Here is a 26,916-nt window from a genome sequence, read left to right as displayed (position 1 = left end):
TCTGACCTGAACACATCAACAGCAGTGCAATTCCAACACCATATACAGTATGTATCTCCAACTCACAAACACGTCTCTAGTCCTCCTCGGAACTAGGTACATTCAGGGGCACGCCGAACATCCAAACAACGTCGAACAGGACGTGCTCCCAGCGACGCTACAATAAAAAAAAAACATACGCTAGCATGCATGCGGCAGCGGGAGCAAAACTGAGTTTGGTTGTACTTTAATTGAAGTATTTTAGAATTTACTCACGTTATTTTTCATCAATCCTCATCCACAAATCCATCAAAGTCCTCATCTTCTGTATTCGACACAAACAAAGCCGTCTTCTTTTCCGTTCGCTACTAGTCTGTTAAGTTGTCAGTGTTATTCAGCTCCAAAGCAAAGAAGGAAACTTCTCCTGTTGCTTCTGCCAACTTTATTTATTGAACGCGGCCACCAGACAGCAGCTCAAAACACACACACATCTCTCAGAATCGTCTCTCCTTCCTGCTTGCCCACAAGGCAAAGGTTAAACAAGCCCCACTACATAGATGTCCCGGCAATGCCTGTAAGAAATGACACCGTTTATTTCCTGGTGTGCACTGGTCAATACTGTAATGCCCCTTGTTGTGGGGAAGGAGAGACTCACGTCGCCGATGCACTTTAATCGCTTTATTAACGGCGGAGAACACTGCAGGACTTTACATCCACGCCAACATAAACACACTTCCCAACTCTCTCCAAACTCACAGCTAGCACTGAGCCTAGCTTTCCTGCTCGGGACGCCCACCGTCACTTCCCGTCACTTCCTGATGAACTAAAGCTGTAATGACACTCTATAAAAAGTAAAATATTAAAAACAAGCGTAAGACATTACTAGCACAGCTTTGTTCTGTGGGTCGTGGATATATGAAACTGATGAGGGGTAGGATTAAATAAGCTTTGCTTCTTCCTACTCCTTTTTTGGACATGCAAAATTGTGAATTGTACTATGTGATGTGCTACTGTTTGACTCATATGCATGTTCAGGATTAAAACCATGAACCATGATAATAACAAGCCTAGTAATGCTGTACAACTTTTATCCGCAGTCCGCAGTGCCCTCTACTGATCAACATTATTATTATTATTATTTTTCCCTTTTTTTCTTTTTTTTCCCTCTCCTGGTCAACATTCAAACTGGACGCCAACCTGTCTATAGAGGCCACCTTTCTATAGCGGCCACTTTTGCAGACTCCCTCTAGTGGCCGCTATAGACAAGTTTGACTGTGTGTGTATGTATATATATATATATATATATATATATATATATATATATATATATATATATAATTGTGTCCTGTCATTTATCTAAAATACAGCAAAAATGGGCATATTTCAAATATAGTGGCGAATGGTGATTAATCATGATTAATTAATTTCAAAACTTTTTTAATTACATTTTTTAATCATTTGACAGCGCTAGTAATTATACATATGCATGTTGTCTCAGTCCAGTTGCGATTGATTCAATGCCCTGAGAATACAATGACTGCATGAATGAGAATATTCACAGGTATACATATGCATGTGTTCTACAGTATGCTAAGTGAAGTCAATGTGAGGTCAAATGCTGTGTAGTGAAGATGCACATGTTTGTGCATAGGGCATGCGTGCTCAAGTAAACATATGTATGTGATATATGGTGTAATGCTGCAGATTATGATAATGTATTCAAATGTATGCACTTCTCAGATGGTGTGAGGATGGGATTGTCACATATAACGATGCTGGTAATAATAGTGTGTGTGCATGAGTGTGTGTGTGTGTGTGTGTGTGTGTGTGTGTGTGTGTGTGTGTGTGGCAGAGTCAGGGATTCATTCATCTGTGGGATTAATGTATTTAGAGTGAGATTAAACTCAACACCAAGCAGGGCCCGTCCTGCAGACATACAGTACAGATTCTTTCAGTTCTTGTAATGGCATGACTGAAGACGATATGATTAATCTAACTTGTTAAATATCAAATTTTATTCAAAATTTTAGTTGTGAACCTTTTCACATCAAATTGTTTTCCTGAACTTTCCAGTTCTGACCATTTTCATACTGTATATTGCTTTTCTTGGGTAAGACACAAACCCAACATGAGTTTGCCTGCAGCTTTGTGTTCATGGTGAATCAATGATTTCTGACATTTCAGTGGGGAAGGAGGATGCACTAACGTGACATGTAAGAAAAACAAAATCTTCCACCAGCTTGACAGGTGATGTCAAATTCTTCTTGCGAGAAAGAATTGGCCTCAGAGGGGCATGCAGAATTTTCCAGTTATCCTTTTCATCTTATAAATGCCTCTACAACCTTGAAAATCTGAATTATGAAAAGTAATAGCGCAGAAAAATAAACTACACAGACAAAATCAATACTTACAGTGATCTATTCATTCCAGTAGGGCACAATAACAAAGAAACTGTGTGACAGTACCACTGGTTCAGTACAATATATGCTGCTAAATAGTCTAAAATTACAATAAAATAATTGCCTCTGTATGTATGTTGGTGTTTGCAAATTGTTTTGCTCTCAGGCCTAATGGACAACTGGGTCCTCCACATCAGTCAATATAGGGACAACATTGTCAATATCAACACAAGTGCCTATTGACACACTTAGGCAATTTGTGGAAAAGGCACTTTAGGCCATGTTTAGTGGCCTCAATAAATGTTTTTAATGCATACCAAATTGCAAAAATAAGCTTCTGTACAGCTCATTCATCATCTAGTTGCTCTGGGCGGCTTAAATGTTATTTACGGTGGAGGAGGTATAAGATACATTGAGGCAATTGGATTTTTTTTTCTTTTCATGCATTATGTTACCTCCAATCTCAGTGATCTTTAACGGCTGCAAAGTTCAGAAGCCTTTTAAAGACAGCTAGATTTGTGCCTGAAAAAGTCATTAATATTTGTAATACTTGTGCATTGGAATAACAAATTGGAAAGATTTTCACCAGTGATTTTCTTCTTCTTTATCAAATATTAGACTGAAAATTACACATTGGTTTTGAATTGTGGTTCAAGAGAACTTAAAAAAATAATAACAATAATTCAGCTCTTTCAACAAATGTTCAGTTGGATTTCAATAAGGGCGCATAGAAGACCACTTCAGAATAGTCCAGTGTTTGGCCCTTTGCCATTCTTGAGGGCTTTTGGCTTTATATTTTGGGTCATTGTCCTGTTAGAGGGCACATCACCTGGGTCAAGACCAAGCTTTCTGACACTGAGCAACACGTTTTAAAGACGCCCTGTGACAGATGCATCAAAGCATCCTTAGAACATAACCGAGTCTGCTCCACGTTTCACAATAAGTATAGCTTTGTTTTCCCTGTATGCTTCATGAGTTCATTTGACTATGCAAAAAGCTTTAGAGTTGCCTCCCTGAAGCTTTGTAGCTTTAGCCTGTCAATGTGCATTTTGGCAAATTATATTATTTTTTATGTCTTACTTTTATCAGTTTCTAGTTATTTTCGTGACCATTGTGGTTTTTTCTTTCTTTCACAAAAGCATACCAGCAAGTTCAACCGAAGGACATTTTTATTACCCATGGATAGTTGAACCCTATCTAATCTGTTTACTGAAGAATCTACACAAAACCAAGGCAAAACAACTGCCAATGAGGTATTAAGTGTATTTGACACAAATACTGTAGTTGTGTCATGGCAAATGTCATCTGTTTCACCCAAAAACAAGGTAACACCCGAAATAACAAGAGTGGCACCAATGCCTTAAGAACGTCTCACAACAATTGGATTGTAGGGGCGTTAACAACCGTGATGGAAAACAACTTAAAGCCTAATATCCTTATTCTAAAATCCTCTTTCTCCACTCACCCCAAAAAAACACTTGCCAAATAATCAGCTTACAGTATGTGAAAAGACTGCTGGGCTTCACTGCTGAAGACAGCTGCAGTTGGACACTCCATGGCCACTTCATTGGGTACACCTGCAAATTCCAGTTAGAGCCAATAAAGTAATGCGGTTATTGTGTTTATCGTTTATTGTGGTTAATTAGTTCCGGACACGACCGTGATAACTGATTTTACGCAAAGTAGGCTTTTTATTAATGAATGGAATATTTTTGTAGTTGGAGCATAGAAAACCTGTTTATGACCTTCTAGGTATTTTTTTAAACATTATTAGAGCCCTCTAGACATGAACCAACACCACTATAGTCACCTATACTTGTATTACCTAATATGGTAGACTTAATAAGAGTAAATAAACCATTTAAGCCATAATTAAGACTTATGTGCGTGTGTGTTCCTATAAATGTGTTTCCTAGGGGAGAAGAGCCAACGGCAGCAGGAAGTGACATCGTGGCTTCAGAGTTGAGTTTCATCTTGCCATAGGTTGCGGCCACAACAGCAGCCTATGTTCTTATTAGGGATTACTGTGCCTTATGAGTATGTGTTCTGGCAATCAAGTCTGGTGATTGTGCATGTCTCACCGAACAGTGCAATAATATCACTGACACCTTGTGACTAGTGTAGAATATTACGTCAGTTGTTTTGAATGCCTTATATTTGTATTTTATTTCATTTAGCCATTTTTATGCTTGAAAATGCTTAATTTATGCTAAGAATATGTAGCATTAGCTTAAATATGCTTATGTTTTGACCAATAAAAACCGTGACAGAGTGAAGTCGCAAAATTCCAACCACAAAGTGGCGAGGGAGGACTGTACATACAATTACTCTATCAGTACAACTCATTGTGTGTGTGTGTAACTAAGTGTACCTAATGAAGTGTCCAGCATGCTTTGGTAGACGCTAATGTTGAGGTTAACTGATTGCGAATGACAAATCCTCTAACATAAGTTTAATCCCCCCCAAGAGGAGCCCCTACCCTGGCATCAGGATACACCCTGCATAACACACACACACACAAACACAGCTGGACAGTCATGAGACACAACCCCTGCTGTGTGGGAACAAACCATCTTGACAGGGAGAGAAGACATACGCACTCATATGCACTCAGTTTTCATTCACCTGTGCGCCTACAATCACACACACTCTTTAAGCTGTGTGTGAGTGCAGAGGACAAGTGCTAACAATGATATCACTTCAGGCTCTGTAAATCTCCTGCTACCTCCCACTGGGCGAGGAGTGCTGGGAGTGAAGAGACGAAAACGGGAGTGTTGGGAATGAAAGGGAAGCCTGTTGGCTCCTACTGGGTGATGAGTGTGTGAGGGAGAACAAGAGGGGGTGAAGTTTAAGAAAGGGCGGACAAGGAATGTCTCTGCATGGTGTGCAGCCGTAGGTCAAGCTTGGAGATTGCAGAGGACTACAGTAAATGGAGAGAAATGAGCTAACGTGATTTGTTCCTTGATGAGTTTCAGATAAAAGCCAGCTGGTGTTTTGCATCATGGCGACACAGAGAAACTCATAATAGATAATCATGTAAAGGGTCCGTTAATTGATGAATAATTAATGTATAATGGATGTAATCTTGTTAGCCTTTAGGTAGGACCACTGTGCTTGGGCCCTATGGAAGGATGCCAACAGAAACGATAAGCAATATAGTTTTGTACCCTTTCCCAAAATGATAAAATTCCGAGCAGTGTGAGTGTCTCTCATTCTTTGGTTCAGGTTTGACAATGTTGCAAGAGCATGAATATTTGGATAAAATGATCCTATTTGCATTAGTGATAGTGTTCATTTGATTGTATTATTCATGGTCTAAATATTTGCTCTCCAGCTGCAGGTGTTATTGTAAACAAAAAAAGCCTTGACCTTGTTTGTACATTATGACACTAAAATACCTGTACCATTTGTTTTGATCCCTTCTCTGATGACAAGTCGATCTAAAAAGCTATTGTCAGGCTTGCATTTTTATTTGAAATTTGTTGCAGGCTATAAAATTAGCCATGAAATTCTTCAAGGCCTTTATTTCTGTAGAGAAACCCAAAATGGACATGGTCATGGGAATGCATTCAACTGACACTTCTTCATCAATACAAAGAGGTGGTTGAGAAGGACTTTCTTAAGAAAGTGAAACATTTACATTTTCCTTGGAGAAACCACTATGATGCAAGTTTTTTCCTTTATTCGCCTTTCCTCTCCACCTTTTCTCCCCCCCAACCTTACTTGAGTCTTTCATGTATGGATCAGAGAATCGTGCCACTTATCGCAGCAGCCTAGAGAGGCTTTGCTACAAAAGGTGCCGTGACATGCCTGATTTAACAGCGTGCACACAAAGACCCCTCTATGGCGCCCCCTCCCTGACTTTTCTTTTTATCCCATCCATACACAGAATAACCCTGGTGCATCCTGTCTTCAAATACACTTTTTCTCAGTGTAGAAATAGTGTTACTCTTGTGGACTGTTGTACTGCTGCACATGCATGTCTATCCAACCTCAGCCCTTGTTCTCTCACAATTGGATTAGCGGGTGGGATTCCTTCATTCCTTTCAAGTGGGCATGCCGCCGATCCACTTACGATAGACTGCCTTGAATGCTGAAAAAGTGAAGAGGCGGGGAGGAAAAAGTAATCCTGAAAAGAGTGCTGAGGACGCAGGAACAGAAGAAGAATCCTTCAGTTGACCTTCAAGAAGTCATAACATTTTTATAAACAGATCAATAATAGACGATGGATATGTCTGTTTTTGTGTCCAACCTGCAGACTGAGCTCCTTTAGTTTGTGCTACCGCAGAAGAGTGCAAATAAGATTGTTCGTTGGTCAGAGCATTGTTCATGAAGTGTGGGTAGATCAAAGAGAGGACAGGGAAAAAAATTGCCAAAAATAATATTTTAGACTCTTAAGCAGAGGTGATTAAATTAAGACACAAGTGCAGAAGTAGACTTGTTGCCAGGGTGACAAGAGGCAGCAAAGCCCCTCTCTCCCCTGCAGCATTTCCTACAATGATGTCATGGATGGGCCCCTGGCCAACAGCACAAAGGCACCAGAGGGTGTCCTCGCTTGCATTCTCTGTCAGGTGCTACCCCACCAAGCCGCTCACTGTCTGTGCCTTTTTTTGTTTCTGACTTATTCAACTTTGGTCAGCAGGCGACCACAGAGGTCGGCAATCGTTTTCTTTTATTTCTGATGAAGAGCGAAGCTGCTTAGATTAACAAGGAGAATATTTCCCAGCAGCAGAGGTCGTTAAAAAGCCAGGAAAGGGCAAGCTTCAAGTTTGTAGGTTCCATTTCAATGGAGCCAAAAAGATAATGTCGATTATGTCGACGCCCCTCGGATGGCTGACTCACATCAATACCTCTGTGGTGGCCTCAGCTATCTTCTATGCTGTAGGCTGCTGGAGAGAGCACGGACAAGGACAGGAGCAGGATCGTTCGTCGACATAGACAGGTCGTCGACATAAGCCAGACCAACTTAAGCGGGTTCCATTGTAATATACAGAAAATGTATGAGGACATACAGACACTAAACGTGCTAAAAATATGGAGTTGATTTCTTGTTTGTAACAACGACATGCCAACATTGTTGTATGTAAACATTATTGAGGTCACAGGTTGAGAGAGAGAAAAGACCACACAAATTTGATGAAAAAGTATGTCTAAACATGGATGGAACCAACACTAGCTTGAAGATGAGTGCAGCAAAAATGAGCAAAATCATTTCTTATCTCTCCATACTCACTCTCTACATGTCGGTCTTATCGTGCTCATTAAAATTGTTTTTTTTTTGCATGGGCACAAAACACACTAAGGCCTTCAGCTTTATCTATTTTGAGATAGCTAAGAACCTAGCCTAGTTTTTTCTGTGTGGATTGAGCACTTTTTTAGCCCAAAGCAATTAGACAAAAGCTATAAGCCCTGTCAGCAGCTCAATGCATTGAGAAACAAATCACCAGACAAATATTTCTACTTTCCTTTCTCCATTCACTACTGCCTTTCTTCTCACTCCATTCCCTTTTTGCCGTTTTGCTGAAATGACTAAAATGATTGACTGCCAAAAATTGCCTGTTAACCTGCCCTCCCCCTTACATACACATCATACACACATACAGTGAGCAGCACACACCAAAAAAGCCAATCTCATCATTCATGTTTCATGCAAACTCTGGTGCACAGAGAGAGCCTAATTTCCATGACAACAGGGCGTAGGATTAGGTTCAACATAATCAAAAGTACCTTCATTCACAAGAGCACTCAGTCCAAAGGATGAGCAGAAGGACCAATAGGCCATTATGGAAAAGAGACGTGTGTGTATAACAGCAAGCTGTTAAGATGCGGAGGGTCTACAGTATTAGAACAAAAAGCATGAAGTGAACTCTAAATACGGACATAAATTTAAAAACCAGCCTGGCAGGAACCTTTAACCATAATGTTTTTTTATGTCTAATAAATTGGTTAAACCTCAAACACACAATACTGGTGGTGAGAACCGAGCAGAAGCAGCTGCAGAATTCAATCTTAGGGAGAAGCAACATCAGGGTGACCAGAGGCAAAGCTAAAGAGAACACGTTGACATTTTTAATGCTGCTTGCTTTGTGGCAGCGGCTAATCTCTCTCAGGCAGAGGCATCGCCAAAAATTGCATGCGCAGTCTGCAGAAATGCAGCCAGGAAGTAAATTCATCTTGTGGAAGCAGGTTGCTTCCTGTCAGTCTGGTTGTGTTATTTTCTGAAGTTTTGAGCCACCTGTGCATATTCTAGCGCCGTACTCTAACTCGCTCAGCTCTTTGCATCACAGCGTTTATGCATTCAATCATTTTCTGCAATTGTTAAATCCTTTCTGACTGTAAACACATAATACTCATTGACATATTGGACCAGCACTGATACTTCCTGGAAAACAGTTGAGAGAATGACACAGCTGATCCATGGGCAGATCAGATGACGCCCTGGAGACTACGAAGTACTAACTCTTTAGTGTCCATCTTCTGATGATGTCATGATGGTAACAAGACACAAAGACAAACATTGTCCACATGCTGGACATCGACATCATCATCATCATCATCATCATCATCAAGTGGTTTTCGTACAATATGGCTAGTCTTGTGATGTTGTGGAATCAGGTTTCATTATTAATCTGAATAACGTCTTGTCGGTCACCACCAAGCCATTTGCCCTGAAGATGTTGATTGCTGATGAGTCATCTGCCTTTACCAGAATCCTCTCCTGGTCTCATGATACATTACAAACAATGACTTATTGATGAGACTGCAGTCACCAGATCATCAGGAGCTTCTGTTTTGGTGGTCAGTGCGTTGCTCTTTACTGTTTTATCTCTCATGAATTTGACGCAAGACCCCTAAGCATGTATATTATTACACTACGGACTACACTTAACTATAGCGAGACAGTCCACCCCTTAGTCAGTTAAATCCATATTTTTCATTTTACCAAGACATCATTCTTCCTGTTTTGAGGCCTCCAGAGCCCTGACCTCAAACCCAAGCAAGCCATAATGTTATACAAGTAACTTTGTAATGAGATACTCATGTGCTCCTTGTGGCTGCACTTCCTGCCACACAAAGCACAACACTCATTATTCCATTAAGCCGCACCCTTTTTAAAACCCTTCCATCAGCTTGTGCATCTTTCTAATATTCTACTATGATTAATATCCTCACTCCAAGTGAGCACCACACACGCATAAAAGATGTTATTACAAGCCCTAAAGTATTCATACTTATCAACATTAAGAGCAAAGTACTTCCCGTTATAACTTTCTTAATCATAACGCTACAAACCAAAATAGGATAAAAGAGCACAAGGCTTTATCTGTATTTCTGAGTTAAAGCCGATTTAAAATGACGTCTACATTGATTTTTTTAAAATTTTTTTTACGTTTAGACTGGTATGAATCCCTTGTTTCTCCAAGCAGGAAGCCTTATCTTCTGTAGCTCTAGTAGGACAGTGGAAGCATGCTAGTCATGCTAGAAACAAACTGGTTTCGCAGGGGATTTTCTTATTTCAAGCTTTTTTTCCCCCATCTTATGGAATTAAACTAAAACCTGCCAAGCCAGTCAACAACAGTGACATCAATCCCACAGTCAATCAACCTTTACTCAACAATGCAACTCAGAATGGAGTGAGAATCATGCTTGTGTGACAACGCAACTGGTGTGTCAAATAAAAAGCTAAAGTACATGCCAAACTTTGCCCCAAATCCCTGAAAGTAAATCAAAAAAGGCACTGTGGATTAGCCTGCTGTTCAAAAGCTCCCATTGACCTAGAAGAGTGTGTGCTCATCACAAATAAATCACGAGACACACCACTGTATTCTTGTGTGTAACCTAATACACTAGATCACCACTATTTGCGGGGGTTATGTTCTCAGACCCCCATTGAATATGGAAAAGCTGCGAATAATGGATGCACCCTTAAAAATGCCTACTTTTGACACACTAAAGCTGATAACAGCCATCACCAAATGGCGAACGTCGGTCCAGATACGGACCCAATGATAGCCCTTTATGGACCTGTGACCAATTAAAGTGAATGGCAAATATAATAATAACACACACAGCACAGCAACATGCAAATGAGTGTTCACTAAGGATTGTATAAATTCTGGAGCAAAATGAAAACTCTCTCACTGACGGGAGAGTTGTGCAGGGGTGCTTCTGTTGAAGAGACCTTCCTCAAAGGTAAACAAAAAGAGGAATTGTGTGACAAATTCAGGCAAATCCCAATGTCAGCTACAACAATAATAAAATGTGAAACTTTAAAGGAAAACTGCTTCTTTTGGAATTTTGCCCATCATCCACAGTCCTAATGTGAGACATGAACACATATGTCTTTCTCTTTTCTGTGCGTTCTAAAGATGAGAGGCATGTAAGTTGTGTAGTGGTGGTGAGGCAACGCTCATGTCTCAGAAGTGGCTCTTGGCGGCAGCCATGATAGCTTCATGGCTGCCGCCCTTTTGTCATGTTGAACTTGCACATCAACAGACATTTTATTATGACCCTCACATACACATATACAATCCAAAAGCGATACTTGGAAATTCCCGACTGCGTGTATGCTAACTGAGGTCGCAAGCTTGTTGCTGTTTGGAGGACGTCATCACACACTCGCCGATATAATCGGCAGAAAAGGTGATACCGATATGAATGGATCTCATTTTTATGCCAGTATCTATCATACTGTACATCCCAAGTACTCACTAGTAATGGACATTAGAAGCAATATACAATAGAAAATATATACATTTGGCTTACGATAGACATTTTAATTCTATCGCCCTATCACGATAATGCATGTTAATGCTGCAATCTACCAGCAAAATTGAGAGCGACAAGCTGTAACAGGCTGCAACGCACCGTCAGCATAACAACTAAACATGGCTGAAAGCGAACTGGAGGAGCTGGTGAAAAAGACCGGTGCAACATCCATCAGTTGGACTTGTCATCCGTCCGGCCATCGGCTGAAAAATATACTGATGGTCATACAGAATATGTGGGCCAACAATTCCAGCAAAGAGCGGTAATACGACCAATTTGTTTTACCACCTCAAAATGTCATTGAATACAAGCAATGACAACTGAGTCGACACTTTGCATCTTTTGTGTCATTTAAAGGGACTGTCCCTCTTCGTGTCCAAATTACACGTTTTTTTTTAAACCAAAAAATATAAGATTGAACAAATAAGTGTCTAGATTGCTGAGTTAGTTTATCCATAATCAGAATAATTATGGTAGCTCGTGATTGACGTAATGGGCACCCCTGGCTTATACCCTTATGCATTTATGAAACATCCATCCATTTTCTATACCACTGGTCCTCATTAGGGTCACAGGTAAGCTGGAGCCTATCTTGGTCCTATCTAGCCAGTCAATCACAGCGCATATATAAACAAACAACCATTCACACTCGCATTCACACCTATGGACAATTTAGGGTTTCCATCCATCCATCCATCCATTTTCCTCCGCTTTTGCGGGTCTGGGTTGCGGGGCAACAGTCTCAGTAGGGAAGCCCAGACTTCCCGGCCCCCGGCCACCTCCTCCAGCTCCACCGGGAGGATGCCAATGCGTTCCCAGGCCAGCTGTGAGACATAATCCTGCCAGCGTGTCCTAGGTCAGCCCCAGGGACTTCTCCCAGCTTGGCATGCCCGGAACACCTTACCAGGGAGGCATCCGGGAAGCATCCGGACTAGATTCCCGAGCCACCTCAACTGGCTCCTCTCGATATGAAGGAGCAGCGGCTCTACTCTGAGCCCCTCGACGCCTTGGCTGCGCCTAGAAATTCTGGCCATGAAAATTATGAACACAATTGGTGACAAAGGGGAGCGTTGGCAGAGGCCAACGTTCACCGGAAACAGGCTCGACTTACTGCTGGCAATGCGAACCAGGCTCCTGCTCCGATTTTGTACAAAGGCCAAATGCTACGTAGTAGTGCGCCATCAATCTCGTACTCCCGGAGCACCCCCCACAGGACACTGCGAGGGACAGGGTCGAATGCCTTTTCCCACCTTTTCCTAGTCCTCAAAGCACATGTAGACCAGTTGGGCAAACTCCCATGTACTCTCCAGTACCCTCGCAAGGGTATAGAGCTGGTTCAGTGTTCCGCGACCATGACGAAAACCACATTTCACCTCCTGTAGCCAAGGTTCAACTAACGGTCGTACTCTTCTCTCCAGCACCCTGGAATAGGCTTTCCCAGGGAGGCTTAGGAGTGTGATCCCCCTATAGTTGGAACACACCCTCCAGTTACCCTTCTTGAAAAGGGCGACCACCACCCCGGTCTGCCAATCCAGAGGTACTGTTCCCGACTTCCACGCAAAGTTGAGGAGTCGTGTCAGCCAAGACAGTTCCTCAACATCCAGAGCCTTGAGAAATTCAGGACGAAAGTCATCCACCCCGGGAGCTTTGCCATTGGGGAGCGTTTTCACTACCCCAAAATACCTCTGCCACGGTGATGGAACTGTCCCTCAAGGTCCTGACTGTTAACCATTAAGCCATCGTGCTGCACTAATCCAAAGGTGCAATTTAAAATAGCACCTTCACGAATTAGGCTATCAATTACGAGACAACTGAGACACTTACAACCAAGATTGTGTTTTGGTTTATGTCCCTTTCTGCTTTTTCTTAATAAGGCTCCTTGCATGGTTCTGCTTACCGCTAAGGCAATGTGCGGGGTCTTTGTTTCTTTTAATAATTTCTGTAATTACTGCTTTGGTTTTCTTCCTTGTTGCCCTCTTATGAAATTACCAATAACATTCCTTTTTGCTATGCTCAGCCCATTTGATTTGAACAGGTTATGCCTATAATGCAGTGTCAGGTTTGTGTGTTACCATTTCGACACTGAAGATGTAAACATACAACATGCTTTTCTTGTTGTTTTTAGGTGACATGGATAACCAAAAGAAGCCATCCAGTTCCCCCAACACTGGAAGCTTGGTGTACTGGTCCTCCTCATTTCTACGGCAACCAGCCCGGGCCCTGATTGTAGAGGCACTGCCGCCCTGGTGGTCCATCACCTGCCCAGTACTCTGCGATGCCCTTGATAACTTCTTGTCCCTGGCCTGTAGTCTGGATGGACCCTGTAGGCTCCCACACCTCAGCTTGTACTCCATCAGCAAGCAGCAGGAATGCCTACTCCCATTTGTGGTAATAAAAATGGAGACAAGAACTTTGGTCATTATTTTCTGGCCTCTCATCTTTTCCGGTCTTTTTCAGCAAGTTCGCGGTAACCTGGCCAGGTTGCGTTCCTGCGTGGAAGAGCTGAGGTCAATACCGAGTGAAGGCTGCAGCAGAGGAGTGGTCAGAGGAGGCGAGATGCTGCGACAGGCGGTGCTGGACAGCCTACAGCAGTTTAAACAGTACATGAAACATATCGGGGCCAACAGCCAGGCCAACCACAACACATGTGTAGAGGTGAGCATGGAAAAACAAACATGATTGTTACATAAGGATTGTTGTTAGTGAGAGAGCTTTTGAAAAGCTCTTGCAGCATGTGCTTCATTTCCAGTGGAGTGAAAATACAGTACATTTTGTGCTTTGTTTTGATAAGGATGTGCTTTAATGTCTCTTCATGGTAAAGTTGTTGAAATCCACATTTTAAAAGTGTAAAAACATGAGTGCCAAACGTCCTTTTAAGCGTGCGTCTCTTTCAAGAGCCTGTCCACCTCAAGGCAGCTTATGTACACTTCAGTGCAGGGAATGGTCTCGTTTCACCAGCCGCTGAGCCATCTGTCCATCTGTCAACTGACATCAGAGAAGCTGCAGCGGTGCTGTTGCTCCAAAAAGATTCAATCAGCCGCAGCAGACTGTCCAATCACATGCTTAACTTTTAGCACCTACTTGTTGTGCATACTTCTTGCATGCACTATCATGGTGGTGCATCAGCATGGTTCTGTTTGTCGCTAAGTTGCTGCTGGCAAACAACATCCTCAATAATAATCATATTGGGATTCTTCCTGTTACCATTACACAAACATGATGATGCCCAGCACATTATAGACATATTTTTAAGTAAAAATTTGAAAAATAGAGCAAAAAGGAACAATATATACAAACAAAGTTGAACTGTTGATTCACAAGATCTCACCATACAAGACGAGATACGTACGTGACGAGATTTCTCATTTTGAGCAAAGCTGTATTGCGAGCACAGGGCAGCCAGAAGCCAATCAAGACTGTGAACTATGTCATTGCTACTATGAATGATAGGAAACATAATATGGAAGTGGCAGTGTGCAAAGCATTATTGGAAGCGCCCATTAAGTGCTTTAGGCACACCTGGCTATCCAACCTAGTGCCCCAGCGTTAGCGAGTGACATGTGGCTGTTTTTTCCATCTGCGTTTAATTAACAATTCTACAGTTCATCAACTTTACTTAAAGATTTGGCAGATCAACCTACGTAGATGTTCGGACTTGTCTGCACCCTTAATCACCGAGTGGTTCTATTGACACTCATTGCATTTGGCCAGCACCAACTTTCAAGTACCACCGGTTCTGTTTCATAACACACCTCATACATTGAAGAAATACGTGTTGACAATTTAGTGACACTCTTGCTATATTAAGCATATAAGTGCACATATAAGTGTTTCTTGCATCATGCATTTATTGGTCTATTAGTATGAATTGAATTCCTCACATCAAATAACTTTTGCACGATACTCCTGATTCGTGGAGATGCACATTTCTTTTATTCTAAACACTGCTTTGCCAGCAACTGTTGTGTTCCTCATGTCACAACATAAGATAACGATTGTCTTTGAGGCCAGATAAAGCCAAGTTTTCTGGCTTCAAATCACACACACACACAGCATCCAGTACGATTTACTAACAGTGTTTTATTGTTTGTCATGTCCCCAAAGTGCAGCCTCCGCTCCAAAGAATGCTTTGTTGAAAAGTCCACAAAACTAAAAAAGAAAAAAAAACAAAAACGCCGGCAGTAAACCTTTAGAAGAAATCTCCAGAGGTTCAAGTTGAACCGAACCATGTGGTTGATTATTCTGCAAAATGTTTGCTCCAGTATCTATTTTATTTATTTATTTATCCTTATATCGTTACTTATTCTAATATGTCTCTCTATTGCTCTGTGGTATTACCATACCACAAATATTATCGTCATATATTTCAGACATGTTGAATTGTGCAAATTTAAACACTTGGTGTTCTTTAATATAACTTGTTAATCATGTCCAAAATAAATAAACCATACCATAGCATACTATACTTTTTTTTTTTTTTTCCAGGTTACCGTGGTGACCAGCCGGCCAGGTCGAGGCGTTGTTCACCTTTTGGAGAAAGGGCTGACAGATGCTGACCTGGTGCCACTCAAACGTCTTTTGGTGGTGCAGCTCCACAGTGAGGCAGAGTGTGATCAAGATGCACCCTCACCTGAAGCCTCTAGTGATGCTAGTCAAGGTAGGAAGGAGGATAAAAACAAATGTGTCTTATTTCTTTCCTGAGCAGACTTGACTCCCCCGCATGTTCCACATACAGTCCCACCTAGCTTGTTCCTCATGGATGAAGCACTGACCCATTTATACTCTGTGTCTCTTAGAGCATGTGCCAATTTCTTCCTTGTAAGACGCCAAAACCGCTGCCGGAATTGAACAAGGCAAATGCCTAATTACAAAAATAAAATGTGTTTGTTGAGGGCCTCACTAAGCATTGTTGTTGTTGAACCCATCTCGCCTCGGGACTACTCTGTAATTGCACTTTAAAAATCTCGGAAGAAGACAGAGAAATGGGAGAGAAATGGGTCATGCAAAGAGGAGACGAGCTATACAAAGAAAAGGAAGAATTGAGTGAGTAAGTCGGAAATGAATATGGTACTAATCAGGAATAAGATGTTAATGTAAAAATTTTTTTGTCAACAATAATGTGGGATGATGCTGAGAATAGCAACGTGCAAGCAGCCTTGCAGTAATTGAAAATGTGTTTATTTAAGAGGAGCAGATAATGTCATTAGCCAGTCTGAATTAAAGCAATTACTAAGGATCCTAAGGAGGATACGAAAGAGAGAAGAGAGAGTAAAATCGTGGTGTCTAAAGGGTGGTCCGCAGGCCATTTTTGGCTCATTTTTTATTGGCCCTCGACATATTGTAATAAATGGAATATTTTTGTAATTACAGAATAGAAAACCTGCTTATGACTTTCTAAATACGTTTTTTAACATTATTAGAGCACTGCAGACATGAAATAACCCGCCAATAAGTCACCTTTACACTCTTTTTATTCATTGTTTACACACATTGCAACTCTTATGCTGCCGGGACGCGAGATGGCCACTAGCTGGCGAGCTAACCAGTTAGCCTCGAATTTATTTCTTCTTAACTTAAGAAGCCAAAAACCTATCACTTCCACATGGAATCGGAGAACTTTTTGTCCACTCTATTATGTCCAGAGTTGTTACTGCTTTGTTGTTGTTATACTGTTATCGCAATGTTGAAGAGATGTCTCAACCAAAACAGTCCTATAACATTCAGAGGAATTCAGGGCGTCCACCCCTGGAACCTTGCCACTGAGGAGTTTTTCGAATACCTCAGCCACCGTGATGGATATTTGTGTTCTCAATCTCTCTATAGAAGGGACTGATAGGGGCCTTGACGTATTCCTTTCACCGTCGGCTTACCGTAATTTCTGATGTATAAGTCACACCCACTAAATTTCAAGGAAAAAACTGATTTGTTCTTATACTGTATAAGCCGCACCGGTTTCTAAGCCGCAGGTGTGCGCTTCATAAAATGGGATATTTAGTGCACAGAAAGCTGTTACACAAAAAGATTTTTCAAACTTTTTATGAAATAAATGCTTTTTTTCCAAACAGTGCGTGCCAGACTGTGGTGCAACACTGCTAATTAACAGTGCAGAACAGTACACAGCCAGTTAAAAACAGTGCCGAATAGTGCCTGTACATACAGTAGCCTACCCTCATCCGTGTCAGAATTGAACAGCGTCCCAATTCCTTCGTCACACACGTTGTCGGCTTTCTCTCTTTTTCGGGGAGCTGTGTCGTCCTTCAACTGGCAGTAGTCCTACACGAAACAGCCATGTTTCCTGTCCTTACAGCCAAATCCATTGCCATACATCCATCCATCTTCTATGCCACTTATCCTCAAATCAAATGACTTTTAACGTGAAAGCGGCATCAATTTCATTTCTTCGTGTATGTTCTATGATGGAAGCTTGCCACTACCGGGTTGTCACTGCGAATGTGCACAACACGTCTACATTCCAGTACAATAGGTGGCAGTATGCACCTAAACGTTGATTGCGACCCGCCATAAACACAAAGCAGAAGAAGAACATCTACATCCGGTTGTTTATTTTCGGTAGTCAGTGGGTTTTTTTTATACATCTCCAAGAGAACAACACAGCATTTTCTGTTTTGTTTTATATGCTTTATTGTGGGCCACGCAGTGTTCTAGTGGTTAGCATGTTGGCCGATCAGGAGATCGGGAAGATCTGGTTTGTATGTTATCCGCGTGCGTGCGTGCGTGGGTTTTCTCCGGTTTCCTCCCACAAAAACATGCATGTTAGGTTAATTGGCGATTCTAAATTGCCCATAGGTATGAATGTGAGTGTGAATGGTTGTTTGTCTATATGTGCCCTGCGATTGGCTGGCGACCAGTCCAGGGTGTACCCCGCCTGTCCCCCAAAGTCAGCTGGGATAGGCTCCAGCATACCCCCGTGACCCTAATGAGGATAAGCGGCATAGAAAATGGATGGCTGGATGCTTTATTGTATCTTTATTTCTATTTATTGATGTATAGTATACGTGAGTTTTGTGTGCCGCTTGGCTTGCCACTACGTCTCATCTGCTTCAGGAGAGCATGGATGGCTTATGGGAATAAACCATCCATGCTCGGTAAGACTCCTTCAGCTTGGTGGGTCCCCTCACAGCTGGTGTCCACCATTGGGTTCGGGGGTTGCTGCCACGACTGGAACCGACCACCTTGCAACCACAGCTCAGCCTCAGCAGCGGAGGCATGGAATGCAGCCCATTCAGACTCAATATCTTGTTTTGACTAATAATAGGTCGTATTCAACCACAAAACAGTGATCATTTATTAATTAATTATTTTTTGAAAAAACGCGATAGAGTAGGGCGCGATGTTTGAGCGAGGAACGACTGTATTACACTTGTGATTACGACTACAAGGACAGAGAATACTAAGTGTGTACTTGTTTTACTTGTACTTTTTGGTGACTTCTCTGGACCTTTCCTCCTCTTCCTTCTTGTGTGTGTGTGTGTGTGTGTGTGTGTGTGTGTGTGTGTGTGGCCTTGGAACAGTGTAATTACACCATATTATTTCCACTTTTCTTTTAATCATACTCTGCTTCAGGGGATCTTAGTTAGCCCCATCAAAGCCGACATGAGAGGACTTTTCCTCTCTCCTTCCTTTTCTTCTCTCTCCTGTGAGTTAATTGCTGTCTCCGCCTCTTCCCTCCCTCCATATATCTCGTTATATGAGAATTAATAGGGCTTCTCTGTTTGTCTCTGCTCCCCTTTTACAGCTTATCAAATCCCATTTCCTGTCTGCTTTTATCTTATTTTTTACATTATCTTTCTTGTTTTAACAGATTCATGCTGCATTAACCCAGGCTGTGACCATAGTCCCTCATTTGAGAGCATTGATGACTTAAATGCAGCAGTCTGCAACTTTTTTTTATCCTGACAGGTTATCAAGTTGTAAGCATGCAGAGAGGACAATGCTTGCTCTTAACATGACAAAGCATAATAGAAAGATAGACAGATGTTGTCGGGCTCCCTGCAGATTTTCAACATCAGATTAGACAACTGATTGTCCTGTAAATACAGCCAAGGTTGTGGGCGTTCTCTTTAGTGTAATAATATGGAGCCTGGAACTGCCTGCAGTAAATGATTTATAGCTTTTCATCATGGTGACTGCCACCTCAAATAACTGAAGCATTTTTTGGGGGGGGGAGAATTGTTTTTCCTGTCTCTGGAACACTTAAGCCATCTTTACACCCCACGCATGTGCATGGATCAGCATACACAACACAAATCCGCTTTGAGCTGCCAGAATAGTGAGTGTTTTAACTTGCTGACTCACAGTTAATGACAGTTAAATAAGTATTGTGTTGCTCTTGTATTATATGACAGCAATCATTGAGACCTGCAGAGAAGTGTGGTGGTGGGATTTTCTATCTGCACAAAATCTTTAGAATGTCTTTTCAACTGCAACAACAGGCTACTGCCTTTTTAAATCTTGCTATCCTGCAAAACCCACATTGTACTCTGCTTGTTTGCTGAACTAAACAAAGCTACCACACAGCCACCTCCCCAATCATTCTGTTTTTATGCAGTCTGCAATATGTGTGATCGGCCTACTGTCCTCCCGTGGGATACTGCTAGACACCATTCCTACTTTTTCAGTAATGGCTTCAATGTAAGAACACCTTCCAGACTTCCTGCGCAGCTTGCGTTTGTGCTCTCTTTCTGGTTCTTTCTGTTAGTTAGTTGGTTTTCCGAGACAGTCAGCTAGTCGGCTTTAATGTGCAGTGGGTTCAAGCGCCTGGAAAGAAACCCCACTGTGAGCTTCTGACAAGCACCAAAATCAGTGGCAAAATGCAGATGAGTGAAGGCTTGTACTTTCTGTCAGCGTTGCAGTTTCGTTATTGATATATTCTTTTATTTAAAAAGAAATAATACAAATTTTAAAAAACCCTGACTGTGTCCGCCAAGAGAAAGATGGTGGCTTATGTCATTCCATGGCCTGCTCAGATTCCCCAAAAGGCTTGCTTGTTATCTTAAATTCCTTGTGTCCTCCTCCTTCCCTGTAAATCTTATCCGTCTAGCGCCTCTGTGAATTCTGTCTGCACAGCCCTTCCACTTCCTGTCAATTTTTGTAGATCATACTCTGCCAGAATCCCAGCACTTGATCTTTTGCCTAGTCTTCACTTTCCTTGTTCGCTATTACACGTAGTCCTTGCCAACATATCAGTATGTTCAGTGACATGTGAGATTCGTGGTCGCACATTAATAGGATAACAAGAAAAAAAAAGAAAATAATTGTAATTATTTGTAATTAATTGTAATAATTAATAAGTAATTTTCAAATACTGCTTCTTCCCGTTTTTTTTTTTTTTTATTGACAGAAAAGCATATGTGTCTTACTTTTTATTTGCATATGAAGTAGGGCTGTCAAAAATAGCTAGTTAATGGCGGTAACTAATTTAATTTATTAAGTTAAAATTTATAGCGCAATTAAGACGTGCGTGCACACCATGTCAAGCCACCCCTTTGTTATGACGTCAGGCCGAGGGACAACAGCTTCCCGACACACAGTCTGAAGCTCTTTTATAACTTTATTCTGACCTTAACACATCAACAGCCGTACAAATCCAACACCATATACTGTATGTACCTCCAAGTCACAAACACATCTCTAGCCCTTCTCAGAATGACACAATGACAATGACAATGACAGCAAGGTGCATTCAGGGGCACTTTGAACATCACATCTTTATTATGCGTGTATGTATGGTCTAGACAGTAGTCTAAGCAGAAATACAAAGAGAAACAATAAGTGTATATTGTTATCACTCACTTTGTAACTCTGTAATGCGGATGTACAATTTGCTGCATTTAAGTTTGCTCGTAAATCCCAGAAAACTACACTCAAAACAGTGAATTCAACTTAAAAAATTTTGTGGTGTCTTCGAATGCAACCCCTCATGGCTCATAATAACACGGTTAAAGTGTGATTCAGATGCTCTCCTACTATTAATTACTATTATATCAAATACTATTATATTAAAGAGACTAGTGTTAAAGAGCATAAAAATATCTTAACTGCATTTGACTTGCTACTCTCCAGCTGGTGCTGGTACTGTCAAAAAAACAGCTGGCTTTTCCTCTATAGCAGTGTTTCACAACCTTTTTTGTCTTGCGTAACCCCAGAGCCTTTTCATCATACCATACCAGTCAGGAGATTGGGAAGATCGGGTTCGAATCTCCGTTTGGCATTTCTATGTGGAGTTTGCATGTTCTTCCTGTGCGTGCGTGGGTTTTCTTCGGGTACTCCCTCCCACATTCCAAAAACATGCATGTTAGGTTAATTGGCGACTCTAAATTGTCCATTGGTATGAATGTGAGTGTGAATGGTTGTTTGTCTATATGTGCCCTGTGATTGGCTGGCGACCAGTCCAGGTTGTGCCTGTCGCCCGAAGTCAGCTGGGATAGGCTACAGCATACCCCTGCGACCCTAATGAGGAGAAGCGGCATAGAAAATGGATGGATGGGGTTTCCACGTATCCCCTGCAATTTGCTAGCCCTGGTTGGTTGGGAATCACTGTTCTATAGTAACAAGTACCTTCCAGCTCACGCACGCCCCCACTCCTTCATGATGAGGAGTGTACTGCAGCTTCTCAGCGTATGACATTTCTCTGTATTATATTGCCCGTTAGCAAGAATAATGATGTCACACCTACATTAAAGCCTTTACACAGTGCTGTAGAAGGTGATGGTATATAATAAATGTTTCTGCAACATTATATTATTGCTGACTGGTTGACAATAGATAAGCTGGGCTTGTGCACTAAGCCCAGAGTAGATGCTCGTGGCAGATTCATCTTAGGTTTATGCCCTGTGTTTGATCAGGAAATGTGTAAATTCAGCAATATTTACTTAAGAAAATGTAAAAAAAAAAAAAAAAAAAAAAAAATCCCAATGGGAATCATATAGAAAATATATTTGACAAATACAACTGACAAATAGTAGTATTTATTTTATGTTATCATTATTCAGTTTTATTATTTTTCAGGGCCTCACCTGTCTCACCTGACCACGCTTCACTGAGTCGGTTGTAGCCCATGAAAGGATTCCCTCCCATTTCATCTTGAGTACCATTCTCCTTTCTCGTTTCACCCTTTTGTCCCAGTGTCCTTTTCAAGTCTCCGTCAAACGCCTGCCATAAAGCAAACGTGCCCACGAGGCAATTAGGTCACACTGCTACTAGTGTGCGGAGTGGCTGTGTTGCAGGCCGGATGATCAATGTGCTATTTGTCACAGTCTCAAACAACATCAATGAGCTATTCACCATTGATGTCCATGGAGAGCAGCATGCAGACTGATGGCTGCTGTGTTGTGTGTCACTTCATAAGGCCACAGTCATATGAACACACGTATGCTAATTAACTTACAGATCATAGACAATGGTAATAAATAGGGGTGCCATGATACACTCAGCTCACGAGACGAGAATCCTCTCAGATTCGCAATTTGCGTGTTTTACACCCATAGACAGCTCTGTAGTTGTCATGATGTTTTCACCTCTAAATGCTGTCTCCAAAGGCACAACCGACTCTACCCAATCTGAGAGTAGGCCTTCAGTGTTATTTATTGATTGAATAAGTAATGCAATAGCACACACCTGGGCAACAAAACATGGCTGTCACTCACATCTTCCAATACTTTTGCTCACATGAAATACACCTTTCAAGCTCCATCAGGTTGGATGGGAAGTGTGGGTATACAAACATTTTCACATCTCTACAGAGATGTTCAAGCGGATTCAAGTTTGGACACGGGCTGGGCCACTCATGGACATTCACAGAGTTGTCCTGAAGCAACTCTTTTGAGGTCTTGGTTGTGTGCTTAGGATTGTTGTTCTGCTGAAAAATGAACTGGCGCGTCTGAGCTGAGGTCTGAGGTCAAGAGAACTCTGGAGCAAGTTTTCATGCAGGATGCCTCTGTTCATTGCTGCATTGATCTTTCCCTCTATCCTGACTAGTCTCCCAATTTGTGCTGCTGAAAAACATTCCCACTGCACATACTTCTATAGACAGGTTACAAATCATGTCCAATCACCTGGATTTTACAATATTTGAACTCCAATTAAGCTTTAAAAACCAGCAGGATGATTAGTGAAATCAGGATGTACCAGAGATCAATTTTCAGCCTCTTGGCATAGGCTGTGAATACTTACGTCAGGGGTGTCCAAAGGTGTCCCGCGGGCCATTTACAGCCTGTGACTGCTTTTTTGTTGGCCCTTTGCACATTCGAAAAATACGACTTAACAAGAAAAAACAGCAAAAATGGGAAAAAAAAAGCTGTCATTTTATAAGAATAAAGAGAAAATATAGAGTAAAGTCATAATATCAAGAGAAAAATAGCTTAAAGTTGAAATATTAAAGGAAAAAAGTCACAATATTTGAAACATACAAAAGAGAGAATAAAGCTGCAAATTTTGGGAAAATTAGGTTGGGTTAAAGATTATAATTTAAAAAAATGTACAAGAAGAAAAAAATACAAATTCAAAAAACAGCAAAAAAATATGTAATGTAAGGAGAAACAATTCATAATAATAATACACTTTGTCACTGATAACAAAAAGCTGATACATGTTTTTTTTCTTTAAATATAAAAAACATCTCTACATATCTACATGGGTTGGTTTAAAAAATCCTAATGGTGACCCCCCCGGAAAAAGTTTGGACATCCTTGACTTACGTTCATGTGATTTCTTCAGGTTTTTTTTATTTTTAATTCGTTTGCAAACATTTCAAAACAACATTTTTTTAATATATTCCATTTTAGAATAAGGCTGTAAGAAAACAAAATGTGGAAAAAGTGAAGCGCTGTGAAAACTTCCCAGATGTACCATGGCCACAGTGGACACTCTGCGTCACGCTGGTGTGGATTTAGCAACGCAAAAGCACACATTCCAGTTCCTTGTTGTCACACAAGAGGGGTAAATGACTGTCACTCATTCTGCTTACCGTACTTTGTGCATGTAATGTCTCACACAGAAGCCTCAGTCCTTTCCCTTTATTGTGGTGTCTCTTGTTTACCTTCTTACATGATATCTCATCTCCCTCTCTTTTTCCTCCTTCTTTCCTCACTGTGATTTATAATATTTTTCCCCTTCTGCTGGGTGTACATCAGCTTTAATAATTCTCCTCTCCCTCCCTCGCTTACAGTACGCTATGTTTCTGCCTTCCCATTCCCAGGCCTCACATCATTGCAGGGAATTGCTATCGATTTGCTTCAACTCGGCTTCCTCCATCTCCATCCGCTCCTCAAGGTTCTTCCTCCTATTTCTCTATTACCGTAACAATGAGAACACACCCTCTGTCTCCTCATCTATCTTTGTAATTTGCTCTCTAACCACACTCTAACCACTTGTACTTCTCTTTCTTTGAATATGTTGGGCCCAAATGTTTTGATCCACCTTCTCTGCTTTGTAAATCTAGATTTAGCACATGCAAGAGTTGGGAGCATCTCCACAAATAAGATGAAACATGGGTGGATTGTGGAAGAACATCAGAAGCAATTGCAACATTATTTAGTCCTTTTGATGTCCTCCTGCTTGCCACCCACAAGGGATCAGACCACAAGTTTACCCCTTAAAACAGTGGTTCTGTCTGTGGGACCCACCATCACCCTTATCACCACCACCACAAGCTGCGACCCAAATTGCGGATTTTTTTAAACGTAAACTTATCAGATATTTTATTCATTTAATAAATAACATTTATATATTTAAATTTGATATGTAAAAAGGCTGTTTGCAACGGTTAGGTGGCTGACTAGAGGGTGCTAACCTTTGAACGTGTTGCAAGCATTATATCCTGCCCCCCTCCTGCTCCGAGCATGTAAGCTGCGCCCCGGGTAACACACACATGTGCAGGAGCCTTTGCTCGGCGCTGGCGGTGTAAATTTGAGTTCGTTGCAGACAGGCCCTTTAATGAAAAGACTAAAGTGCAGTTTGAATTTGAGGTAATGCAAAATAGCACATGGTGTGCCAGCACAAAACAAGTTTCATGATCAGTTCAGCAGCAATACCTTTTTATCCACTTCAACTTCAAAAATGATTTGAAAAAAAAAGTGTGTGTAAAGGTTTTCAGTGCTTGTTATATCTAGGGAGTTGAATCAGAGCCATTTGCACATGGACTTGGATGAGAAGTGAAACAAGAAGATAAAAATCAAGCGAGTCCAGTTTCTCTGATTCAACACTCAGTAGGTAAGTTTAATAGTAAGAGGAGGACCATTTGTTCTGTAGACCACCCCTCTGCCTGGGACAATAGATCGAACTGGGTATTAAACAGTACAGTCATACTCTACCTGGTAGTCTTCATTATGGCCGGAATTCCCTCACGCTACACAACGTGAGCTTTCGCTTTATGGCGTTCTCTTCTCCGGTAGGTATCTAGCTGTGTGTCGTACAGACACAGTCAATGTCCTTTCCCCCATGCTCAAGCTTGACAAAGTCGCCCATAAACATGTCACACACCCTTTGTGGTGTAGTGAGCGAATAGCACAGACACGAAGTGTGTTCGCAGACATTGTGTCATTACGCTATTTTTTTTTTTTTTTTATAAACTAAAAATGGCGATCTACCAGTTGAGAATCACTGCCTTAAAAAGTGACATATACACGCAACAAAAATGTAAATGCAACACTTTTGCTTTTGCTGTCATTTGAGCTGAACTCACAAATGTAAAACTTTTTCTATGGACACAAAGCGCCTATTTCGCTCAAATGTTTTTCACAAATCTGTCTAAATCTGTTTTAGTCAGCACTTCTCCTTTGCCGTGATAATCCATCCACTTCAAAGGTGTGACATATCAAGATGCTGATTAGATAGCATTGTTATTGCACAAAGGCTGGCCACAATAAAAGGTCACTCCAAAAAGTGCAGTTTTAGCACAATGCCACAAATGTTGCAAGTGTTTTGGGAGCGTGCAATAGGCAAGCTGACTGCAGGAATGCTCACCAGAGCTGTGACCCATGAATTGAATGTTCATTTCTCGACCATAAACTGTCTCCAAAGAGAGAGAGAGATTTTGAGAGAGTACATTTTGGAGATTTTGGCAGTACACCCACCCAGCCTCACAACCGCACACCACAGCTGCTGCAACAATCGGTTGGCATAACCAAAGAATTTCTGCACAAACTATTTGAAACCTTCTCAGAGAAGCTCATCTGCATGCTCGTTGCCCTCGTCCAGGTGATGACATGACTGCATTTCGTTGTCGTAACCAACTTGAGTGGGCAAATGCTCACATTCTATGGCTTCTGACACTTTGGAGAAGTGTTCTTTTCATGGATGAATCCCAGTTTTCACTACTGTAGAGGGCAGATACAGCAAACAGTATGTATGCCGCCAAGTGGGTGAGCGGTTTGGTGATGTCAATGCTGTGGATGGAGTGGCCCATGGTGGCCGTGGAGTTATAGTGTGGGCAGTTGTATGTTATGGACAACGAAAACAGGTGCATTTTATTGATAGTATTTTTAATGCACAGAGATACCGTAACCCCCCCCCAGCCTGTGGGAAACCCTGGATGGATTGTCTTGGTAAAGGAGAAGTTTTGACTAATGTTAGTCAGCACTTCCTCTATCAGCACTATCCTCAGATTTAGACAGATTTGTGAACTTGAGAGAAATAGGCCTTTTGTGTATGGAGAAAAAGGCTTTGATATTTGAGTTCACGTCAGGAAATATGGGAGCAAAAACCAAAGTGTTTCCATTATACTTGTATTTTTGTTGAGAGCATATTCTTG

At 41.4% G+C, this 26,916-nt stretch overlaps 1 protein-coding gene across 10 annotated transcripts in view; it reads left to right on the top strand.

Moving 5' to 3' along the window:
* The window catches only part of m1ap (meiosis 1 associated protein), a 45,466-nt gene that overhangs the window by 12,700 nt on the left and 5,850 nt on the right, over positions 1 to 26,916 (top strand). For all 10 annotated transcript variants that reach the window (XM_054753271.1, XM_054753277.1, XM_054753275.1 and 7 more), the window contains 3 exons: positions 13,273 to 13,535; positions 13,605 to 13,802; positions 15,633 to 15,804. In XM_054753271.1, the coding sequence (XP_054609246.1) occupies positions 13,278 to 13,535; positions 13,605 to 13,802; positions 15,633 to 15,804 (628 nt within the window). In that variant the 5' untranslated portion in view covers positions 13,273 to 13,277. The remainder of the gene's footprint in view (positions 1 to 13,272; positions 13,536 to 13,604; positions 13,803 to 15,632; positions 15,805 to 26,916) is intronic.

The sequence above is a fragment of the Dunckerocampus dactyliophorus genome, chromosome 15 (assembly GCF_027744805.1).
Source record: "Dunckerocampus dactyliophorus isolate RoL2022-P2 chromosome 15, RoL_Ddac_1.1, whole genome shotgun sequence".
In the NCBI taxonomy this organism is placed as follows: domain Eukaryota; kingdom Metazoa; phylum Chordata; class Actinopteri; order Syngnathiformes; family Syngnathidae; genus Dunckerocampus; species Dunckerocampus dactyliophorus.
This window is presented reverse-complemented; position numbering and strand designations above follow the sequence as displayed.